We start from the raw sequence: 21,298 nt of genomic DNA, 5'->3' as shown, positions 1-21,298 counted from the left end.
AGTCCTCAGCAAAATCATTAGGACCATTCATTTCTCCTGCGTCGAAATAAAATTCCCATGCTTTTCATTTGGGCAGAGACTGGGAACAAACAGAGGGAGTGTGCATCATTTCCCGTAAAGGGGGAAGTTTCAAGGATTGCTCAGGAAAGACGCGGGTAAGAGCCTACTCAGTAGCCAAGCGCCCCGCTCTGCTCCACCAGAGTGCATTCACATGCAGGCAGGAACTTCGTTTGAACAGGTTAAGCATTCCAAACCTGAGTGAATAAAGAGTTCGAAATGAGAAACGTATCTCGGCAGAAGAAAGAGATCCCGTTACAACAGATCTTTGCGAAGAGTGGGGTATGGGTTTTTCCAAGCTGCAAATGTCTGCCGCGCGAGCTCAGCCCCCAGCCGCCTAATCAGCTGCAGCAAAGCTGGCCTGTTGTTCCCGCAGGTCCCAATGTGCCCAAGTACACCTGCAGTCACAGGCATTTCTGGCTGGACTCCAGCGGAGCCAGAGCCCCCCAGAGGCCTGAGTTATGTGAAATTTCTGCTTGTTAGAGAGCATTTGGCAGCTGAGTCCTCGGAGTCTGAGCACTCAAGTCTTAACTAATTTGAACACTTGTGCATGTGTGATCACCAGGGGGTCGGGCAATGGAGGACACCTTTATAAGTGCTGGGAATTCATTCCAAGGGTATGAAGGACTTTTCTGTCAAAAGAATTGGAGGAAGTCACAGATTTAATGGTGAGGACACTTATGTAAGATAGCAAGTTATATAACAAAATATTTAAAATATTTAAACCCACAGGGAAGATAATAAAAGTATTTCTTGGGAGTATTTCTCTTAAAAAAAACATTATTTTGAAGCAAATGTCTTTGGCCTAGACCACTACATAGGCCTGGCTGGCACTGAAGCCTCAAACCTTTTGCCACTTGTGTGTGTGTGTGTGTGTGTGTGTGTGTGTGTGTGTAGGTACACAGAAGCCATAGCACACATACAGTGGTAGAGACTAATCAGAGTCAGTCCCTCTTCCCACTGTGTTTTGGGACAGGTTCCTTGGTTGCTGCATACCCCAGGCTAGCTGGCCCAGGAACTTCCAGGGTTCTTGTTTCTACTCTCATCTTGCTGTGGGAGCAAGGTTAGTTTCGTTCAGCTTCATTTCGGTTCTAGAGATTCGAACTTAGGTTTTCACAGATATGCAGCAAGAGCTCTACCTACTAGACTATCTCCCAAACTCTGAGTCCCCCCACCCCTCACTTTCCCAAGACAATGTAAACCAGGTTAGCTCCAAATTTGCTGTGTAGCCAAGAATGACCTTCCTGCTTCCAAGGTAAAAAGTCCACCTTCATCACTGCATTTCCACATTGAGTCACTACTTTAAGCTCAGATACTCTCACCCAGCCAGCATTCTCCAGTGATGCCTCACACATCCATACCCAGGCCTTTCAGAACACCTCGGGTACCTTAAACTCCCCAGCAAGACCTCATCCCAGCTTTCTGTGACTCCCTAAGTCTTTGGGGCTTTTCCTTTGAATGATGTAATTCTAGGCCTCTGCTGGAATGCCCAATTAAGTTATATATTCCAGGAAGGCGAAGACCACCTATGGATTATTTTTGCTTCCCACTGCTTGGAAACTACTGCCTCTCGCAGAGAGGAAACTCATTAAGCTTGTGACTGATTGGCAGCGGTGCTTCCGGTGCCAGCGTCTTCTCAAATAATCCCTATGAGAGTTATTGGTTCCTCACAGAGCAAAAATTACCATCTAGGAAATTTCAAGTAGTTGGTGAAATATACTTAGTGTGCATAATGAAATCTGAAACAGGGTACACATCTGTTTTCATGGGTTCCTAAGGGCAGGGAGACAAGCTTAGAGAATTCTTCAAGCAAGCATTTTATTTTATCTACCTCTAAAAGAGGGACCGGCTGAGGTAATTCCTGTCACCGGTCAATAGCTCCTCTCCTCGGTTATCAACTGCTGTCTCACTATTCCTCAGAACAGGCAGAGGTCATGACTACTTCAAAAGGAGGGGTGGCAGTAGCTCCTTGTGAAGAGTTCATTTTGTTTGTTCTGTTTTTTTTTTTTTTTAAGATTTATTTATTTATTATATGTAAGTACACTGTAGCTGTCTTCAGACACACCAGAAGAGGGAGTCAGATCTCATCATCGATGGTTGTGAGCCACATGTGGTTGTTGAACTCACAACCTTCAGAAGAGCAGTCCGTGCTCTTAACCACTGAGCCATCTCTCCAGCTCGAGGCGTTCATTTTGTAACTTCATCCTAAAATTCCACGTCAGGCCTGATTCTTTGCACCTTTGAAACTTAATAGGTGGGGCTGAGGAGATGGCTTAGTGGTTAAGAGCACTGACTGTTCTTCCAGAGCTCCTGAGTTCAATTCCCAGCAACCACATGGTGGTTCACAACCATCTGTACTGAGATCTGATGCCCTCTTCTGGTGTGTCTAAAGACAGCTACAGTGTACTCATATACATAAAAAATCTTTTAAAAATTTTATAAAAAAAAACTTAATAGGTGTGTAAAATAGCTTGATAGTTAAGAACCTGAGGTTCAAAAGGCTGTTTGGACTGACGTCGTGACATATTTAGTGATGTATTCCTCTAATCCCACACAGCACCAGAGAAGCAAAGATGGGCAGATCTCTATGAGTTCAAGGCCAGTTTAGTTTGCGAGTTCCAGGTGGACCAGGACTACATAGCTCAATGTGGCCACCTACTAACTTTATCATGGTCAAAAGGGGTTGAGGTCAGAAGCCTTAGTTTCTCTTTCAAAAACAAAAACAAAAGAAGATAGTTTCTGCCTTTAAGGGCGCTGTGATGCTTGGGTGGTGTGTGTGAATGGGAAGCACAGGGCAGCATTGAAAAGCACCATGGCTGGGCACGCCTTTGATCCCAGCATTCAGGAGGTAAAGGCAAGTGGATCTCTGTGAGTTCAAAACCAGCCTAGTCTACAGAGGGAGTTACCCAGGACGGCCAAGGCTACACAAAGAGAAACCCTGTCTCAAAAGCAAGCAAACAAACCAAAAAAATCACCGGCTGTTGTTATTATTACCTGTTGGCCTCCAGTAGGGGCAAGAAATAAAATCCGGTGGTTGAAACTCTCCAGCTAAGTAAGTCTCCACTTCTTTAGGAATGAGTCTGCCACAACACTGTTTGATTATAGGCATAAAGGACAAATGGCTAAATTAATTTTGGTGACAAGCAAATCTGGTATAAAGCTACACTTTGGTTGGAAGGAAACACTCGCTGCCAAGAGCCGTCAAAGAAAAGAATTAGTGGATCTGGGGTTGCTTCCAAGGCTTGAGTGTTGTGTAACTTCATCAGGAAGGAGGGCCCCAGGCTAAATCTCAGCTTTTTAGCAAGCCTGAAGGTCACTTCCCTGATTCCACAGGAACAAAGGCAGGCACAAAAGTAACCCAGAGGCCAAGGGAGAAATGAGCTTGTAAAATTACCAGCCTGACATCCTCTGTAATTCTCCCTCAGAAGACAGCGAGGCCAGTTGTCCCTTTTATGGTTGTTTTACTTTGCCATTTGCTAGAAATAGTTTACAATATATTTCTTCTCCAATGCAAACTAAGGAAAGATATGCTTAAGCTGATGTGGGCACATTTTTAAAAAAATTCCTCCCACCAAGATAAATCACTACCCATCTGAAACCCACAAAACCGGATTAACTATCTCCTGTATTAGGGCCACGGAACCCCACATCTGCTAACCACACTCCTAATGAGAAGCAGCTGGGGACAGTTTTGTCACTGTGTGACTTTCCTTATAGGAAAATATTAGCAAGGACACGCTAAGCAGTTTAGTTTTGTTTTTTAGTTATGGAAAATCACCAGTGCTTTTTTATTGACAATTATGGAAATTACATAATTTGCCATGAAATTCAAATAAGATCTAAAAATAAACAAACGACCACTTTCCTCTTATCAGCTCTAACAGTTTTAGTGCCTCACAACTCAGTGGCCTGAAGGTTCACCCAGCCTCCACTCTGCTCCAGGAGCCACCAAACTAACGTGGATGCTTTATCTCACCTCCTGAGCTATCTTTTTTTTTTTTTTTTTTTTTTTGGTTTTTCGAGACAGGATTTCTCTGTATAGCCCTGGCTGTCCTGGAACTCACTTTGTAGACCAGGCTGGCCTCAAACTCAGAAATCCACCTGCCTCTGCCTCCGGAGTGCTGGAATTAAAGGCGTGTGCCATCTTGATGGCCTGTTTTTATTATTGTTGTTGTTTTGTTAAAACAACAAACACAGGCCCCCAAACAAAAACCAGGATAGTAACACAAGCCTTTAATCTTAGCACCTAGGAGGCAGGTGAATCTCAGAGACTTTGAGGCCAGACTGGTCTACATAGTGAGCTCCTGTCTCAAAGCAACAAAACAACAAAAAAAAATCCAACAAAACAAGAACCCCAGAATCTAGCTATAAACCTGTAGCCGCTCCTGGCCTTGAACTTGCTTCTGTTTTCTAGATGCTAGGATCACATGTGTGAACCTGGATTTTTTTTTTTTTTTTTTACAATTTCAAATTTTTCTTTCTTTATTTGGGGGGCTTGTGTATCCACAGTATGAATGTAGAAGCCAGCTCTTTTCCTCTGGCACGCCACTGACGATCCTATTGTCATCATGGGCCGCCGCCCCGCCCAGTGTTACCGGTATTGTAAGAACAAGCCATACCCAAAGTCTCGTTTCTGCCGTGGTGTCCCTGATGCTAAGATCCGAATCTTTGATTTGGGATGGAAGAAAGCGAAAGTTGATGAATTCCCACTTTGTGGCCATATGGTGTCAGATGAATATGAGCAACTCTCTTCTGAAGCACTGGAGGCTGCCCGTATTTGTGCCAACAAATACATGGTAAAGAGTTGTGGCAAGGATGGCTTTCATATCCGAGTGAGGCTCCACCCTTTCCATGTCATCCGTATCAACATGATGTTGTCTTGTGCTGGGTCCAACAGGCTCCAGACAGGGATGAGTGGTGCCGTTGGGAAGCCCCAGGGCACAGTGGCCAGGGTTCACATTGGCCAGGTCATCACGTCTATCCGAGCCAAGTTGCAGAATAAGGAACATGTGATTGAGGCTCTGCGCAGAGCCAAGTTCAAGTTCCCTGGCCACCAGAAGATTCACATCTCAAAGAAGTGGGGCTTTACCAAGTTTAATGCAGATGAATTTGAAGACATGGTTGTTGAGAAGTGGCTCATTCCTGATGGCTGTGGTGTCAAATATATCCCCAACCGTGGTCCTCTGGACAAGTGGAGAGCCCTGCATTCCTGAAGGCTTCAATAGTTCTCTCCTATACCCTACCAAATTGTTCAATAATAAATCTCACATCAAGTTCAAAAAAAAAAAGAATGTGGCAGCCAGAGGCCACCTCTTGAGAGTTGGTTCTCCTTCCACCATGTGTGTCTCAGGGATTGGGTTCATAATTGAGTTTGTCAGCCAGCAACTTTACCCTCTGAACCACCTTGCCAGCCCTTTAAAAGTAATAGTACCGGCTGGCCTTGAATTTGCCAGACCGCTGATTATGGCCTTGAACCTGTCTTAACCTCCCAGTGCTAGGGTTACAAGCACAGGAATGTGCCTCGCCACCTAGTGGTGCCTATGGGGTTTCTATTAGTGTTGTTGGGGATGTTGGTTGGTGCACTAAGTACACTCCCTGAGAGATCAGGTGTTAGAGGAGTGGTTCCCTGGCTAGTGGTGCTGATAGGAAGGGATCATGAGAGTGGCAAGTTCTTCTATACGTTGTTGTGATGAAGTAGGTCACAGGGCCATACCTAAGACATACTTGCCTTTCTCCCTCTGTCTCTGCTTCTTGGTGACCATGAGGTGAGCATCTTCGTTCCCACACTTGTTCTTGCCAGCATGATGTTCTGCCTCACCACAGGCCAACAGCAATGGAAGCAGTGGACTGAGGACTGACATCGTGGGCTGCAATAAATCTTTCCTCCCTTGTTTTTCCAAGGTATTTGTCAAGGCAAATAGAATGGCGTCGTGGAAAATCAGGTTAAAACAGAATTACGGGGCTAGAGAGGGTTAAGAGCATTGGCTGCTCTTCCAAAAGACTCAGGTTCAATTTCCAGCACCCACACAGTGGCTCAGAGCTGCCAGTGACTCTGTGATGGGGAATTCAACCCCCTCGTCCAGCCTCCATGGGCACTCACAGGAAGGTGGTGAAGATGCATACAGGCAAAGGACTCACACACATAAAATAAATCTAAAATTCATTAGATTTTTAAGGTGCCTCTCCACACAGGGTTCCTGTGGAGTCCTGGCTAACCTAGAACTCACTATGTAAACCAGGCTGGCCTCCAAACTCAAGAGACTGACTAGCCTCTGCATCCCAAGTGCTTTTTAGGCATTTAAAAAAAAAAAACAAAAAAAAAAAAACAAAACAGGGCTGGTGAGATGGCTCAGTGGGTTAGAGCACCCGACTGCTCTTCCGAAGGTCCAGAGTTCAAATCCCAGCAACCACATGGTGGCTCACAACCATCCGTAACAAGATCTGACTCCCTCTTCTGGAGTGTCTGAAGACAGCTACAGTGTACTTACATATAATAAATAAATAAATCTTTAAAAAAAAAAAAAACAAAAAAACAAAACAAAACAAAGCTGGGTGTGGTGGCGCATGCCTTTAATCCCAGCACTTGGGAGGCAAAGGCAGGTGGATTTCTGAGTTCAAGGCAAGCCTGGTCTATACAGTGAGTTCCAGGATAGCCAAGGCTACATGGAGAAACCCTTTCTCGAGAAAACAAAAAACAAAAAACCAAAACCAAAACCAAAACAAAAAACAAACCAAAAAAACAATAAAACCAAACCAAACAGGAAGCAGTGGTAGCACAGACTTTTAATCCCAGAGCTCAGGAGGCAGGAAAAAACTGGGCGAAGATGGCTCACGCCTTTAATCCCAGCATTTGGGAGGCAGAGGCAGGCGGATTTCTGAGTTTGAGGCCAGCCTGGTCTACAGAGTGAGAGTGAGTTCCAGGACAGCCAGGGCTACATGGAGAAACCCTGTCTTGATAAAACAAAAACAAAAACAAAAACAAAAACAAAAAAAAAAAAAGAAAAGGAAAAGGAAAAAACAAAACAAAGTGATCATGGATCTCTTTGGGGGTCCTCTGCATGATGTTTAGGAAGAAATTCAAACAAACAAACAAACAACAACTCCCAGCACTCAAAAGCAGAAGAAGATATTTATGAATTTGAGGCCAGCCTGGTCTACAGAATAAGTTCCAGGAGAGCCTTGTGTCCCGTCCCCGTCCCCCCCCAACCAACCAACCAACCAACCAAAAAACAAAAAATTGCACTTGAGGTTGGATCCCACCCCACCCTTTGGTGGTGGCAGGGATGGAACCCAGGGCTGTTTGCATATCAAGCAGGTACTCTATCACTGAGCCACATGCCCAGCCCTGGAACAAAAGTTTTTTGTTTTGGAGACAGGGTCTATGTGGCCAAAACTCAGTATGTAGAAGCTGGCCTTGAACTCCCGAGGTTCCTGTTTCTGCCTTTCACCTACACCACCATGGCCACCTGAACAGTTTTGATGCTAAAAAGTAAGCTTCCTAAAACCTTTTCGAACTTGCAGTATTCCAAGTTTTTATTCTTAGTCTAAGTTTTGTTATTTCCATGGCAAAGAGATCGGATTGCCTGCCAGCATATGGGAGAAATGAGTTTATTAAGTCATTTGAGTAGTGTTGGCAAAAAAAAAAAAAAAAAAAAAAAAAAACCCAACCCACATCTAGGCCAGTCTCTGGTCCAAACTTCTCTGTAGAACTCAAGCAAGAGCAGCAAGCTGGAGTCGATGCCAAGAGGAACGGCTCCAGCAGCTCTGCTACACAAATACCCATAATGTGGGAAATATGCACCGAGATGTTATTTAACGCTGGTTTATCTTCCCTTCCCCCGGTTTCTCGGACTTGTCCCAATCCGTTTGGGCTTCTTTTGTTTGTATCCAGTTTTCTACTTAGGAAGAGTTTCAAGGCCTAAAGCCCTTCTTCCTTCCCATACCATTTATGGAAGTTCAAGTCACTGGCTGGAAACCTTGCAAAGGAATGCTCGCCACTTACAGAAGCATTAATCCACTGAGTTGTCACAGTCAGAAGCTTATCCTTAGCAATCTAAGAGGTCATGGGCAGGTGGGCTGGGGGTGAAGTTCTGTGGCACGGCACTTACTTCGTATTCCAAGCTGCCTGAGGTTCCATCCCCAGCACTACAAGAAAAGTTAAGCAAGTTGGGCCATAAACTAGCCCCCAGTTAACAAGGACTCCTTGAATTTACAGTTCAACAGCCAGTGAGAACCAAGTGAAGTCAGTCTTTGTGGCATCTTAGACTTGACTCTGTTCCCATCCAAAGTTCAAACTTGAACTTTGGTCTGTTTTGTTTGAGACCAAGTCTCTCTGTGTAGCCCTGGCTGTCCTGGAACTCGCTATACCAGGCTGGTCTCAAAAATCAAGAGATCTGCCTCTCAAGTGCTAAAATTAAAGGTGTGCATCAGTGCAACAGGCTTTGGCTCACACAATTTGGCGGGCAGGCATTGTCTCACTATAAAGTCCTGGCTGGTCTGGAACTTCTATGGATCTCTTGTTTTATGAGTTAAGAGCTCAAACTACACCCGGAGGTGGTGGTGCACACCTTTAAACCCAGCACTTGGGAGGCACAGGCAGGCAGATTTCTGGGTTTGAGGACAGCCTGGTCTACAAAGTGAGTTCCAGGACAGCCAGAGATATACAGAGAAACCCTGTCTCGAGAAAAAACCAAAAAAAAAAAAAAAAAAAAAAAAAGAGCTCAAACTACAGCCAGGGTTAGCCTTGAACTTAATACCCTGCATAGTGCCAGGATCCATAGGTGTGTCCCATCACATACGGACTCAAAACCATGTTTCTAGGCAGACCAGGAATAGTTGCTAAAGGCCAACAGCCCAGTCTAACATAGACAAGACGAAGCTCCCTCCCACCCACCTTTTTTTTTTTTTATAAAGATTTATTTATTTATTATATGTAAGTACACTATGTAGTTGTCTTCAGACACTCCAGAAGAGGGAGTCAGATCTCGTGATCGGATGGTTGTGAGCCACCATGTGGTTGCTGGGATTTGAACTCCTGACCTTTGGAAGAGCAGTCGGGTGCTCTTACCCACTGAGCCATCTCACCAGCCCCCCCACCCACCTTTTAACAGGAGGCTCATTCAAGAAAGTTAAATCCATGAAGGTTTAACAAAATGACTTATGAAGTTGTAGCTGTGCTTAAACTAGTCCTGTCACCCTTAAACCTAAACAGGCAGAACAGAAATTGGCCATTATTGTAAACCTTATTGCATCAACTGTAAATGCTCTCTTGTAAATTGTTCCCCACAGACCTGCCTAAAATTCTCACTTTCTCTTTCCAGACCAGATTCATTGTAGCAGAATGTTTTCCTAGCAGTGTATACGACCCTTTCAGAACCCACATCCTCAGCTCCCCATCCTGCAGCACGCAACAGAATACACCCGCTGAGGATGGAGCGCTTCCTTTGGATGCTGCAGTGAAATTCTTCCTTGAACTATAAAGTGGATTATGGCTGTTAGTAGCATTCTCCAAGGTGACGCTCCAAAGGCCCTTTGATTAGGTTGCAGGCTAGTTGTGACAGCCCAGTTCTTTGACACCCCAACACAGACAGGAGAACAGAGAGCCTGGACTTTTCACAGCTAGTTCAGAGCATTACTGCAGCTACATATGCCTTGAAGTTTGGTTCGCCTTTACTGTATGCATACACAGAAAGTCAGAGGATAACATTCCAGAGATGGTTCTCTCCTTCCGCGACAGTTTGTAGTGATCAAGAGGAGTTGTAAGGCTTGAGGGTCCAGTGTGTGTCCCCAGAGCCATCCTGATACTGGGATTTATAATGACCTTCATGCCACTGCACTCAAAAAAAGGAAATCTGTGCTCATTCTTTTAGAAAATAATTTAAAATGTCTAGTCCTAAAGAATAACTTTGTTTTATTATCATGATTTGGGAAAAAACAAACAAACAAACAAACAAAACAACAGGATAGACAGTTCAAGAAAGGACACAGACAGTGCCCTGTTTTAAGTTCCAAATTTCTTCTTTTTGATGGGTGGTGGGAGTTGAGCAATGATGTCGTCCAGGGGTCGCTCTACTGCCACAAGTGTCCTTTCATCCAAAAGATCCATAAAGAGCAAGGGCTGCAGAGAGACGACAGTAAGAGAGTCATTCTCCACCAGCTCTGGTCAAGACTCAAAGGACAGAAATTCCTGACAATCTTTCCTGCCCTTGGACTCAACATGGGCGGACAGGGCCAGCCCTGTAGTGGAGTTGGCTCATAAGGAGTATGACTGGGGAACTTGAGCTGGGCCAGACAGCCGTGGTACCATAAGGTCAAAGGACATCGTTTTATATATGGTGAAATTAGCAAAAAGAAAATCGTTTAAGTTCAATGGCTCCCATTACTTTTATTCCTTGAAATATTCTCAAATTAGAAGTGCTTCAGAGAAGAACATTCATTCTAACAAAGATGCCACATGAGTACCAAGATCACTGCTCACTACAAATGTCTCTCACACAGGGAAGTACGACTTCCCTGCTCTAACCTACTAAGAACAGTGAACCACAGCTACAGCAACAGACAACTTCAAGGTTGTTCCTCTCCCAAGTCAGGGTCTCTACCTGCTAATGGAAGAAGACAGGCTTGTCTTCTAACTGTTAGTTGTTACATTTTGCTAACATCGCCAGGAAGCAACCAACCAGGGTACAGTACGGGGTTTTACCTTATATATCTTTGACATTTTAAACCCATGGGTTGTCCGCCTCAAGAAGACATCTGATTCATTTTTCGGAGGAAGTGGATTATAAAGCACAGTTTTCTCATTTGGAAGTGGCTGAAAAGACAAGGATAATTATTTATTAGAGCAACATAAATACAGACAGACAGACAGACAGACAGACAGACAGACACACACACACACACACACACACACACACACACACACACACACACACACACACACACACACACACAAGAGCAAGCACTCTGAACAATATCCCTAACCTTTTAATTTTTTAGTACTCCTCATCCCCAGGCGCCCCCCCCCCCCTTCTTCTTCTTCTTCTTTTTTTTTTTTTTGTTTTTCAAGACAGGGTTTCTCTGTATAGCCCTGGCTGTCCTGGAACTGACTTTGTAGACCAGGCTGGCCTTGAACTCAGAAATCCGTCTGCCTCTGCCTCCCGAGTGCTGGGATCAAAGTTGTGCGCCACCATGCCCGGCTCCCAGCCCCCTTTTGTTGTTGTTATTTTTGAGATGGTATCACTATGTAGCCCTGGCCATTCTCGAACTCACTGTGTAGACCAGGCTGACCTAGAACTCACAGAGATTCGCCTGCTTCTACCTCCTGAGCGCTAGGATAAAGGCATGCACCATTATCACCATGTTATTCAGTATTTCTTGAGAGAGTTTCACTAAGTTGCCCAGGCTAGCCATAACTTTGGTCTTAGTCCCTGAATTTGAGATGCTCCTGCCCCAGCCTCCTATGGAACTGGTATTACAGGCCTGAACAAGATATACTATTTGGATTTGTATTATCTAGCATTTGTAAGACCCTGGCTTTGATCCCTAGCACCACAAAAATAAAACAGCAAAAAGTTCATTGGCTTCTTTTTCTTTTTTCTTTTTCTATTTTTTGGTTTTCCGAGACAGGGTTTCTCTGTGTAGCCCTGACTGTCCTGGAACTCACTCTATAGACTAGGCTGGCCTCAAACTCAGAAATCCGTCTGCCTCTGCCTCCCGAGTGCTGGGATTAAAGACATGCGCCAACCACTGCCCAGCTACAGTCAGTGCTCTTAACTGCTGAGCCATCTCTCCAGCCCTAGCCCTTCCTCTTTAGTCTTGAATAAATGGAAAAGTATATGTATAAAGAAAATCTTTGGGCTGGAGAGATGGCTCAGAGGTTACAAGCACTAGCTGCTCCTTCAGAGGTCCTGAGTTCAATTCCCACAACCACACGGTGGGTCATAACCATCTGTAATGGGATCTGGCACCCTCTTCCGGATTGCAGGCAGAGCACTGTGTGTATAATATATAAAAACTTAAAAAATCTTTAAAAATTTTAAATTATTACTTTCTATATATGCTCTTAACCACTAAGCCAACACCCCAGGCACTCCCAGAAAATCTTTTTTTGAGAGAGGCTCCCTAGCCTCAATCTGAATTCAAATTGATGCCAAAGGTAGGAATAACTTTGAACTTCTGATCATATCTCTACTTCCAAAGTGTATTCTACTACATGTTCTGGGACTCTAAACCAGAGTTGCATGTGTGGTGGGCAAGCATTCTACAACTAAGCCGTATCCCCAGCCCTCAAGAACTGTCTTAAATACATGTGGGAGTTGGAAAGATAGCTCAGTGGTTAAGAATGCTTATTGCTCTTGCACAGGATCAAGATTCAGTTCTTAGTACCCATATTAGGTGGCTCACAACTGCCTGTAACTCCAGTCCCAGGAAATCTAACACCCTCTTCTGGTCTCTGTGGGCACTACACTTACATGGTGAATACAAACTCATGCAAACAAACATACACACAAATACGCACACGTGCACACACATTCTTCATCTGTATACCTATCGATACACCCTAGGTCGTGTAAAAATGCTTCAGGCAAAAAGGGGTTATGATGGGCAGGATGAAGCAAGAAAGGGTTTCATACTCTACAGCAAGACTAAAGACAGGCACGCTGTAGGCCAGGCTTGTCAGCAACACTGTCAGGAACAAACGGGCACGTGCAGGATCTCAGCCCACACAGTCCCTGTGCTTTCCACAGCCCCCCCCCCCCAACCATATCTAATACACTGGCCAAGTGGCTAAGGTCCCCTCCCCCCCGAAGGAAAATAACATAAACTACCCACTGATGTGTCACTGACACTTCAAGAGACGGCCAAATAAATGATTCACTTCATCTCTGACTTCCTGGGAACTAGCTCTACTTAGGACAAGGACATGAAGGACCTATCACCATGACCAGGGTGAAAGCCTTCTGGGCTGAGTTACAGAGAGAAGGCTGAGTGAGTGGGAGGGGCTTTTCCTGCTCCACTCTCTCACAGGAGGCACTTGCCAGCTAGCTCTGCTTCCCACATCCCAGGACACAAGGCCCAAGAGATGAAATTCAGTGACACTTCCCTGTGCACACCTCCTTTAGAGCCATCTGCTGCCTTACCCACGCAAGTCCCACCCCCACCTTCACAGACCGGCAGAACAGCTGGTGTTGGGTATAACTGAAACCCAAAGTGCAGTACAGCCATGGCTGTGGTCCACAGGCCTCCGAGGAAGAAAAGCTCCTACCCAGAAAAGACAGGTATACTCAGGGGGAAAAAAGAAATCAAAACAGCAGCTAGCATCTCAAACTAAAGGAAGCACTTGTATCCTACCCAAATTGTGGTCACAGACACTGGATCCCAGCTGGGCTTTTCACAAGACACAAAGACCAACTTTTGAAATGTGTTCAGTAAGGAGCACGGTGGTCAAAACATCAGCAGGCGTCTCCATGAATGAAATTGCTTCACTCAGTCATTCAAGAGTGAAAGTTAAAAGTGGGTCGTCAGCTCAAACGTATTCCCTCCCGAGGGTCACCCTCTGAATGCCAACCCAATCATTTTTCTACTTAGGATTATGTGTTGAAAAACTAGTCCAGAAAGGCTAACCCCTTACCCAACAGTAGGAATGCAAATCAGGGAGTGTGCCAAACAGAACCTGTCCTCCAATCAACACGCTGGCAGTTTGTACCCATCCTCCACTGACCACGGAGGTAGAAGTTTGTATCCTGAGGCTCCCTTAGCTATCAATCATTATTTATACTTAAAAATTCATAAGTAAAGATAGGGTGTGGTAACTCACACGTCACTTCCCCAGCACTTAGAAGCAGAGGCAGGATTGCTGTAAATTTAACGTGAGGCCAGTCAGGCTACATAGCAACAGCATGTCTCAAAAAGCCTAAAACAAACCGGGGTGCTGGAAGGGCAGCCCAGCAATTAAGAGCACTGGCTGCTCTTGCAGAGGATCTGTGTTTGGTTCCCAATAGGAGGTTCATGGCTCATGGACAGCTGGAACTCAGGCAAAGGTGGGTCTGAAAATCTTAAACACTCTTCTGGCTTCTGTGAGCAAAACACACACACACACACACACACACACACACACACACACACACACACACACACAAAATTAAAGATACCCTAAGTAAGAAGTCTCCAAACTTACCAATGACTTGTCAATGATGCAGAACATGTAGGCATCATGGAGGAGGATGTGCATTGGTCTCTTGGGATGAAAGCTGATGTGTGTGATGGGAGTATCCCTTTGGAGCCACAGCTGGTGAAATCCTTGCTTCTGGAGAGAGCGGCTCCACTCTGTATACTGCTTTTCTGGGATGCTGAATTCAAATACCTGGAGAACACACCACCAAACAAGTGCAAATGTGCACTCATGATGTTCAGAGGCTCTGGTCCCTTCTGGGTTTTATCCTTTCCTAACCACGAGTAAGTAGTGAACACTAAGCACCGTATTCAGCCTTACATTTTACTTAATAAGTCTCACCGTGAATTTTCCAGTCGGAGTTTTTTGTTTAAGCTCTGGTTGGCCTGGAACTTGTGATCCTCCTGCCTCAATATCCCACATGATAGGATCTTGGGCATTGTCACTAAACTCAGGGTATCAGTTTAAATGACAAAGGCACTTACGGCAGCATCTTTCAGTAGTCTAGGTAAAGGATGAAAGCCCGTGAACATGAGAGAGCATTTTTGGATATTGTGTGTGTGGGAGAGTGTAAAACTGTTTAGGAAGCATCGTTTGCCTAGCAGGCTAACCAAGTGCTTCCCAGACATGGTGAGTCTGGCTGATGCTCTCATCTCCAGTTTACAGATGAGGATACACCAGCATTGATGAGTTAATGTGTTCTATAGCCCAAGTATTTTAAACAGTGCTTCTTCCTAACTTGGCATAAAAAAACTCCTGTAGACTTACAGTTCTCACTCTGGCTGAGATTTAGACACCCCTATTTTAGTAAGGTCTGTTTTCCTTATGAAGGTAAGCCATCCATTTTTTAGTTTATTTTCAAGATTTTATTACATCTGTAACTAATTTGGTACCTGGGTCCATGTCATCTCTGGTTTACATCAGCAGATTGCTTCAGAACTCTTGTATCACTCTGTGTTCTTCTCTAGAACTGCACTGTAAGCCAGTGGGTACTGCTTGCCAATGGGCCACCCAGGGAAGCCTCACTTACACAAAGGAACCTGCCTATGCATCCTCCACCGTCTCAGGGGAAGCTCCTCCTAGCTGTTCCAGTGAGTGTAGCAGAGGGAACTGGAAAGCACTGGAGTCACTTACCTGCTGGTCAGAATGAGCAATGACCAGGTTGTTGGTATTGGGGGCGATGGCCAGAGCGGTCACTGGGAAGTTGTAAGCAGGCACTGTGCAGTGAAGCTGGGAAAAGACAGGGAAGACTATAGGACACCGTCCTTCAAGAAAGGTTACGCGAGCTGTGCAAGGCGGCACATCACCCACCCCCAAAGTAAGCTAGCTGCCAGTGATTTCTGGTAGTTGACTGTCATTGTTATTGCTTTTGTTGTTGTCAGGGCCTCATACACGCTACACAGCAGCTTATTATTGCACTAAAGCCTGAGCCCCTAAGGCAGCTGTTTGGAACACACAAGCGAACTCAAAAGTATTCCGTGGAAGTTCAGGCATTTCAACTACAAACAACTTTAACTTCATTTAAATTTTTCTTTTGTTAGGTGTGGTGACACACATTTTTAATCTGTCGACTGAGTTTGTAGTCAGCCAGGTCTCGTGAGTTCTAGGACAGTAAAACCCTTTCTCAAACAAACAAAGCATGCTTATCAACTGTTTACAAAATAAAGCCTTTCCAGAGAGCCTAAGAGCAGCTTTATCTGAATAAACTGCTCAATCACTCAAATACGCCTCTGCACTGAGAACACATAGCTCTACTCTGGGTCTGAAAAACATTACTGCTAGGCCGTGGTGGCACATGCCTCAATCCAGCACTTGGGAGCCAGAGGCAGGCAGATGGATCTCTGAGTTTGAGGCCAGCTTGGCCTGCAGAGTGAGTTCTAGACAGCCAGGGGTATACAGGGAAACCCTGTTAAAAATTATCGCCTATGGACAGACATTTGGGTTCAACTACAAGGTATGTGGGCACTTCACAGAAACATTCGTTTTGGCGGTGCCAGGGACAGAACTGTGGTATATGATTCAATGCACAGCTGGTAGTATTGTTACCTGTTAGTAGTTGTCAGAAGGATTCCCAGCTATGCTTCCCCTCTGGTTCTATCTTACTTAAAGTCACACCGAATATACAAGGCAGCAAGTATAAAAGGAAGCCTGCCAGGATCTCTAGCTCTGAATCTATGTATCAGAACTTCCCCTCCTTCCTCAAAGCAGAGATACCTGGGTGTTTTTGTCTTTTTAATCATTCTGTTGTCTTTGCTTGCTTGTTTTGTGGTACTGAGGACGGACCTTGAACACAAGGCAAGTACTCTACCACTGACCTATATCCCTAGCCAGGAAATGGATGTATCACTCTCGAACCCCTAATTACATGGTTCTGATTTTAATATTATGTGAGTACAGCTTTGAGGCTCTAAAGAACTCTAAAACAGGAATGCAAAGGAGGAAAACAAAAGTCTAGTAAATTTCCAGGTAACTCCAATCTGCCTCAAATCTTAACATGACAAGCAGCCTCCCATATGACTCAAACTGCTGCTATGAGATCTGAGGCTCACCTTTAGATGATGCAGATCATATACGTGGACTCCAGCACTGGTACCCGATGCAGCTAGCCAGTTCCCATCTGGACTGACTGCCAAAAGACACATGGCCTCCACTGTACCTGTGAGGACAGAAGAAACAAGGTCTTGAATTAGCCACTCACAGCCTGCCCAGCCCTGGAGATGATGGAAAGACCAGCAAGGCCCACGTGGCTATAAATCAATCACAGGAGAATTTACTGGAGTTTTGCAAATTAGTTCTAAAGGTTAACCTGTTTATTTCTAAATTAAAAAAAAATTTTTTGAGGCAGGGTTTCTGTGTAGCCTTGGCTGTCCTGGAACTCACTTTGTAGACCAGGCTGGCCTCAGACTCGAAATCTGCCTGCCTCTGCCTCTGCCTCCTGAGCGCTGGGATTAAAGGCGTGCGCCACCACGCCCAGCTTAGGAAAATACTTTTGTAGCTCAAGACAGCCTTAAATTTAGGATGTGTGTGCCTCTGCTTCCCAAATGTCAGGCAGCTACACCGTCCCCACTTTTAAAACTGAATTAGCTATTGTACCGTGGTATTAAATTTTAATCCTAGGACTCAGGAGGCAGAGAATCTGAGATTGAGGCCAGCCTGGTCTACACAGCATTTTTCAGGTCAGCTAGGTCTACATCGTGAGATGTGGTACAAACAAACAATAAATATAAAACAAACATAAAAACTATTGACCCAGTGGCCGCTCATGTGAAGAGGCTGGAAAGCTACAACTGGAGGCGTCTGCGGTGTGAGGGAAACTGAAACTGTATCCTATGCTAATTATTTCAAACTACCTTTTCCCACTCACTGTTTGAAGCACATATTTATTGAATGGCCTCTGTATGTTTAACACTACCGAGCACCTTTGTCAATAGGTTTTGATTCAATTAGCAACGTGAAGACATGAGGTAAAAATCAGACATCAGTTTTATATGCTAAGATATATGCTGCATCTAAGTATCCCTAATAATGAGAAAAGCTTTATAACAAGTCACAGACCAAGTGCTGAGGGTGGTAAAGATGGTAAGTTAGGCACTGGATGGTGGTGGCACTGACTGTTACTACGCACATTTGAGAGGCAGAGGCAAAGCCAGGCGGACCTCTGCGTTTGAGGCCAGCCTGGTCTACAGAGGGAATTCCAAAACAACCAGAGCTACACAGAGAAACCAAAACAATGTAAGGACAAGGTAGTCTAAGATTTATAATTAAAAGAATTGTTGGCTTAATTCATCTGACTCCTAAACGGTAGGTTTCCTCTGAAGCAGGTTTTCTTTTTTCTTTTTCTTTTTGGGGGTTGGAGGATATAGGGAGCTGAGACAGGGTCTCTGTGTAGCCCTGGCTACCATGGAACTTATAGTGAGTTCCTCAAACTCATGGAGATCCATCTGCCCCTGCTTCCCGAGTGCTGGGACTAGAGGTGTGCACCCCAACACCTGGCCTGAAGCAGCTTTCCATGAGTTAATATTAAATGTTGACAATCCAGGCTGATAAGAGTCTAAATGGTAATGAAGCAGCTAAATGCCAGGCTAGGGACAAGGGACAGATCATGGAATAAATCCAACTATCAACGTAAAGCAGATGAGAAACTTAAGTCAACATTGCACCTCCCCAGTGCTGTTAATTCAGCATTAGCTGGTGTGTATAGCAATGCATCCGGTGATGCAATCCATGTTCTCACAGAACACAAAAGACAGTCACAAGGACAAATGACCCCAAATAAAACTATACGCACAACAATATTTTCATCTTATATAAACATCTGTACTGAGCAAAGTACGAGGGGGTTACTAGGCATACTAGGGGGTTTCTAGGCAAAGTACGAAGGGGTTACTAGGCAAAGTACTGGGGGTTACTAGGTAAAGTACGGGGCGGTTACTAGGCAAAGTACTGGGGGTTACTAGGCAAAGTACTGGGGGTTACTAGGCAAAGTACTGGGGTTACTAGGTAAAGTACTGGGGGTTACTAGGTAAAGTACTGGGGGTTACTAGGTAAAGTACTGGGATTACTAGGTAAAGTACTGGGATTACTAGGTAAAGTACTGGGATTACTAGGTAAAGTACTGGGATTACTAGGTAAAGTACTGGGATTACTAGGTAAAGTACTGGGATTACTAGGTAAAGTACTGGGATTACTAGGTAAAGTACTGGGGTTACTAGGTAAAGTACTGGGGGTTACTAGGTAAAGTACTGGGATTACTAGGTAAAGTACTGGGGTTACTAGGTAAAGTACTGGGGTTACTAGGTAAAGTACTGGGGGTTACCAGCACCAGGACCGCAGATACAGATGACTTTTACTGCTTTCTAACTCTGCTAACAAAAGCAAGCATGATGAAACTTCTCTGGTCCCAAATAAGGAAACAAGAACCCAGTGAGAAAAGAGTAGGTGTGAGGAACAGTTCAGATCTCGTCGCGCGTGTTCATCTGCCAGATATCCCCTCCTACTTAACCTGCAAACATAGGAGTGAGTGTATCTGCAGGGTGCGAAGAGCACCAGCACCCCACGCTGGGTCTAAAAAGCAGGGCACCACCCTGGAGACACTAAGAAGTCTCTCTGTCCAGTTAGAAATCCCCACCTGGCCGGGCGTGGTGGCACACACCTTTAATCCCAGCACTCGGGAGGCAGAGGCAGGCGGATTTCTGAGTTCAAGGCCAGCCTGGTCTACAAAGTGAGTTCCAGGACAGCCAGGGCTACACAGAGAAACCCTGTCTCAAAAACAAAAACAAAAACAAAACAACAAAAAAGAATCCCCACCTGACTGCGGCTGGAAAGTATGCAAGTGCTTGAAGCTTCCTTCCGACAGATGAACAATATGCAGAGACCCTTGATTGGATGCCACAAGGAGCTTTGTTGAATCTTCAGAAAACAGAATATGAAGGGCAGAGCGCAGGAATGATGGCAATTTGGAAACCTTTGGATAAATCAATGGTGAAAGCTGGTGAGAGAAAGTAGCACCCAAACCCGACACAGCCAGGCTTCAGTTCCATTAACCTTGGGATTTCCAAGCAGAGACCCACAAGGGCCTGAACCCTGGCATGTTTCCCAGAGCCTGTCTAGCCTTCTCTCCATCCAGATGGTAACGCGTCAGTTCTCTACCTGGGCATGCTATGGGAATAAAAGAACATTTTTGCTAGGAACCTTTCTCTATTTCTTTTTTATGTACACAATAAATACATAGCCCTAAAAATCATTCACACTAACAAAAATAGACTCAGCAGGCTATATTTATACATTTATTCGTGCAAACACACACACACCAATAATAGTTAAAAAAAAAAAAAAGGCTCTTTAATGGAGAGCATACATGGGGTCAGAGGTCTTAGAGGGAATGGAAAGAGGAAAGAAATGTAATTCTCTTCTGTTCTAAAAATGTATAAAAATTAAACAAATTAATAGTAGTAAATATATATTTAGCATTGCAGGGGTAATGCTGAAGATCGAACCTAGAACCTTCTATAAGATTTAAAACAAACAAAAAACTTGTGTGTAGGTTGGAGAGTTGCTTCCGGGGTTACAAGCACTGGCCACTTCCCCAGAGGACAGGACTCCGAGTCCCAGCACCCATGTATGGCTCACAACCATCTATAACTTCAGTGCCCGGGGGCCCCCCTTTCTGTCTGCAAGCATCAGCATACACATGGTGAACAAACATACTTGCATGCATGCAAGACATCGATACAAGTAAGCAAATAAAACGTTTAAAAAATGTGCTGTGTGCATGTATGTGGAGGGCAGAGGTTAAGTTGTGCGAGTTCCTCCTTCCACCATGCAGGTCCCATAGATTCTGTAACAGCTATGACTGGCTAACTTTTCACTAAGGATTCTTCCCAATTCATTGCCACGTCAAACAAAAATGACACATACAGAAGTTTCTTCTTGTCCAGGAACACACTGCGCCCCCCTCACTTACTCTTTGGAGGCTTATGTTATCGCGTTCATATTTCAATCGATAGAGAAAAAAGCGAGACGCTGTAGAATAGGCTATCCAGCTTCCACACGGGGAGACACAGCTGCAGATAATGTTCTCAGGGCCCTGGCAAACCGAGGGAGCAACTCGAGTGAGAAAACCAATGCATTCCAGACAACATCTCGTCGTTTCACTACAACCTCCTCCAATTAGACACCCGATGCCAGCTCAGGGGAGTCCGCCACCAAGGCTGGCAAACCTTATAACAAGGTTCCTATGACAGGAATCTCAGTGCTCTGGACATTTCCACAAATGCCTATATAGGCCTTTTTCTTTTTTCTTTTTTTTTTTTTTTTGAGACAGGGTTTCTCTGTATAGCCCTGGCTGTCCTGGAACTCACTTTGTAGACCAGGCTGGCCTCAAACTCAGAAATCCGCCTGCCTCTGCCTCCTGAATGTTGGGATTAAAGGTGTGCACGACCATTGCCCGCCTTGCCTGTATGTATGTAGTCTTGAACACTCATGTGCTGTGTGTACTATCATTAAATCCCAGACAGAACACATCACTGGTACAGCTTTGATTTCCAAATCTAACACGTGTCTGCAGCTAAC

At 44.8% G+C, this 21,298-nt stretch overlaps 1 protein-coding gene and 1 pseudogene across 2 annotated transcripts in view; one reads left to right on the top strand and one right to left on the bottom strand.

Annotated features, from left to right (window-relative positions):
• Positions 4,585-5,338, top strand: Rpl10-ps2 (ribosomal protein L10, pseudogene 2; annotated as a pseudogene).
• The window catches only part of Utp4 (UTP4 small subunit processome component), a 29,455-nt gene continuing 18,101 nt past the window's right edge, over positions 9,945-21,298 (bottom strand). For both annotated transcript variants that reach the window (NM_011574.2, NM_001358982.1), the window contains exons 11-17: positions 20,691-20,813; positions 19,535-19,691; positions 16,777-16,883; positions 15,362-15,457; positions 14,234-14,419; positions 10,757-10,867; positions 9,945-10,174 (exon numbers count right to left, since the gene is read on the bottom strand). In NM_011574.2, coding sequence (NP_035704.2) covers positions 10,058-10,174; positions 10,757-10,867; positions 14,234-14,419; positions 15,362-15,457; positions 16,777-16,883; positions 19,535-19,691; positions 20,691-20,813 — 897 coding nt within the window. In that variant the 3' untranslated portion in view covers positions 9,945-10,057. The remainder of the gene's footprint in view (positions 10,175-10,756; positions 10,868-14,233; positions 14,420-15,361; positions 15,458-16,776; positions 16,884-19,534; positions 19,692-20,690; positions 20,814-21,298) is intronic.

The sequence above is a fragment of the Mus musculus genome, chromosome 8 (genome assembly GCF_000001635.26).
Source record: "Mus musculus strain C57BL/6J chromosome 8, GRCm38.p6 C57BL/6J".
In the NCBI taxonomy this organism is placed as follows: Eukaryota; Metazoa; Chordata; class Mammalia; order Rodentia; family Muridae; genus Mus; species Mus musculus.
This window is presented reverse-complemented; position numbering and strand designations above follow the sequence as displayed.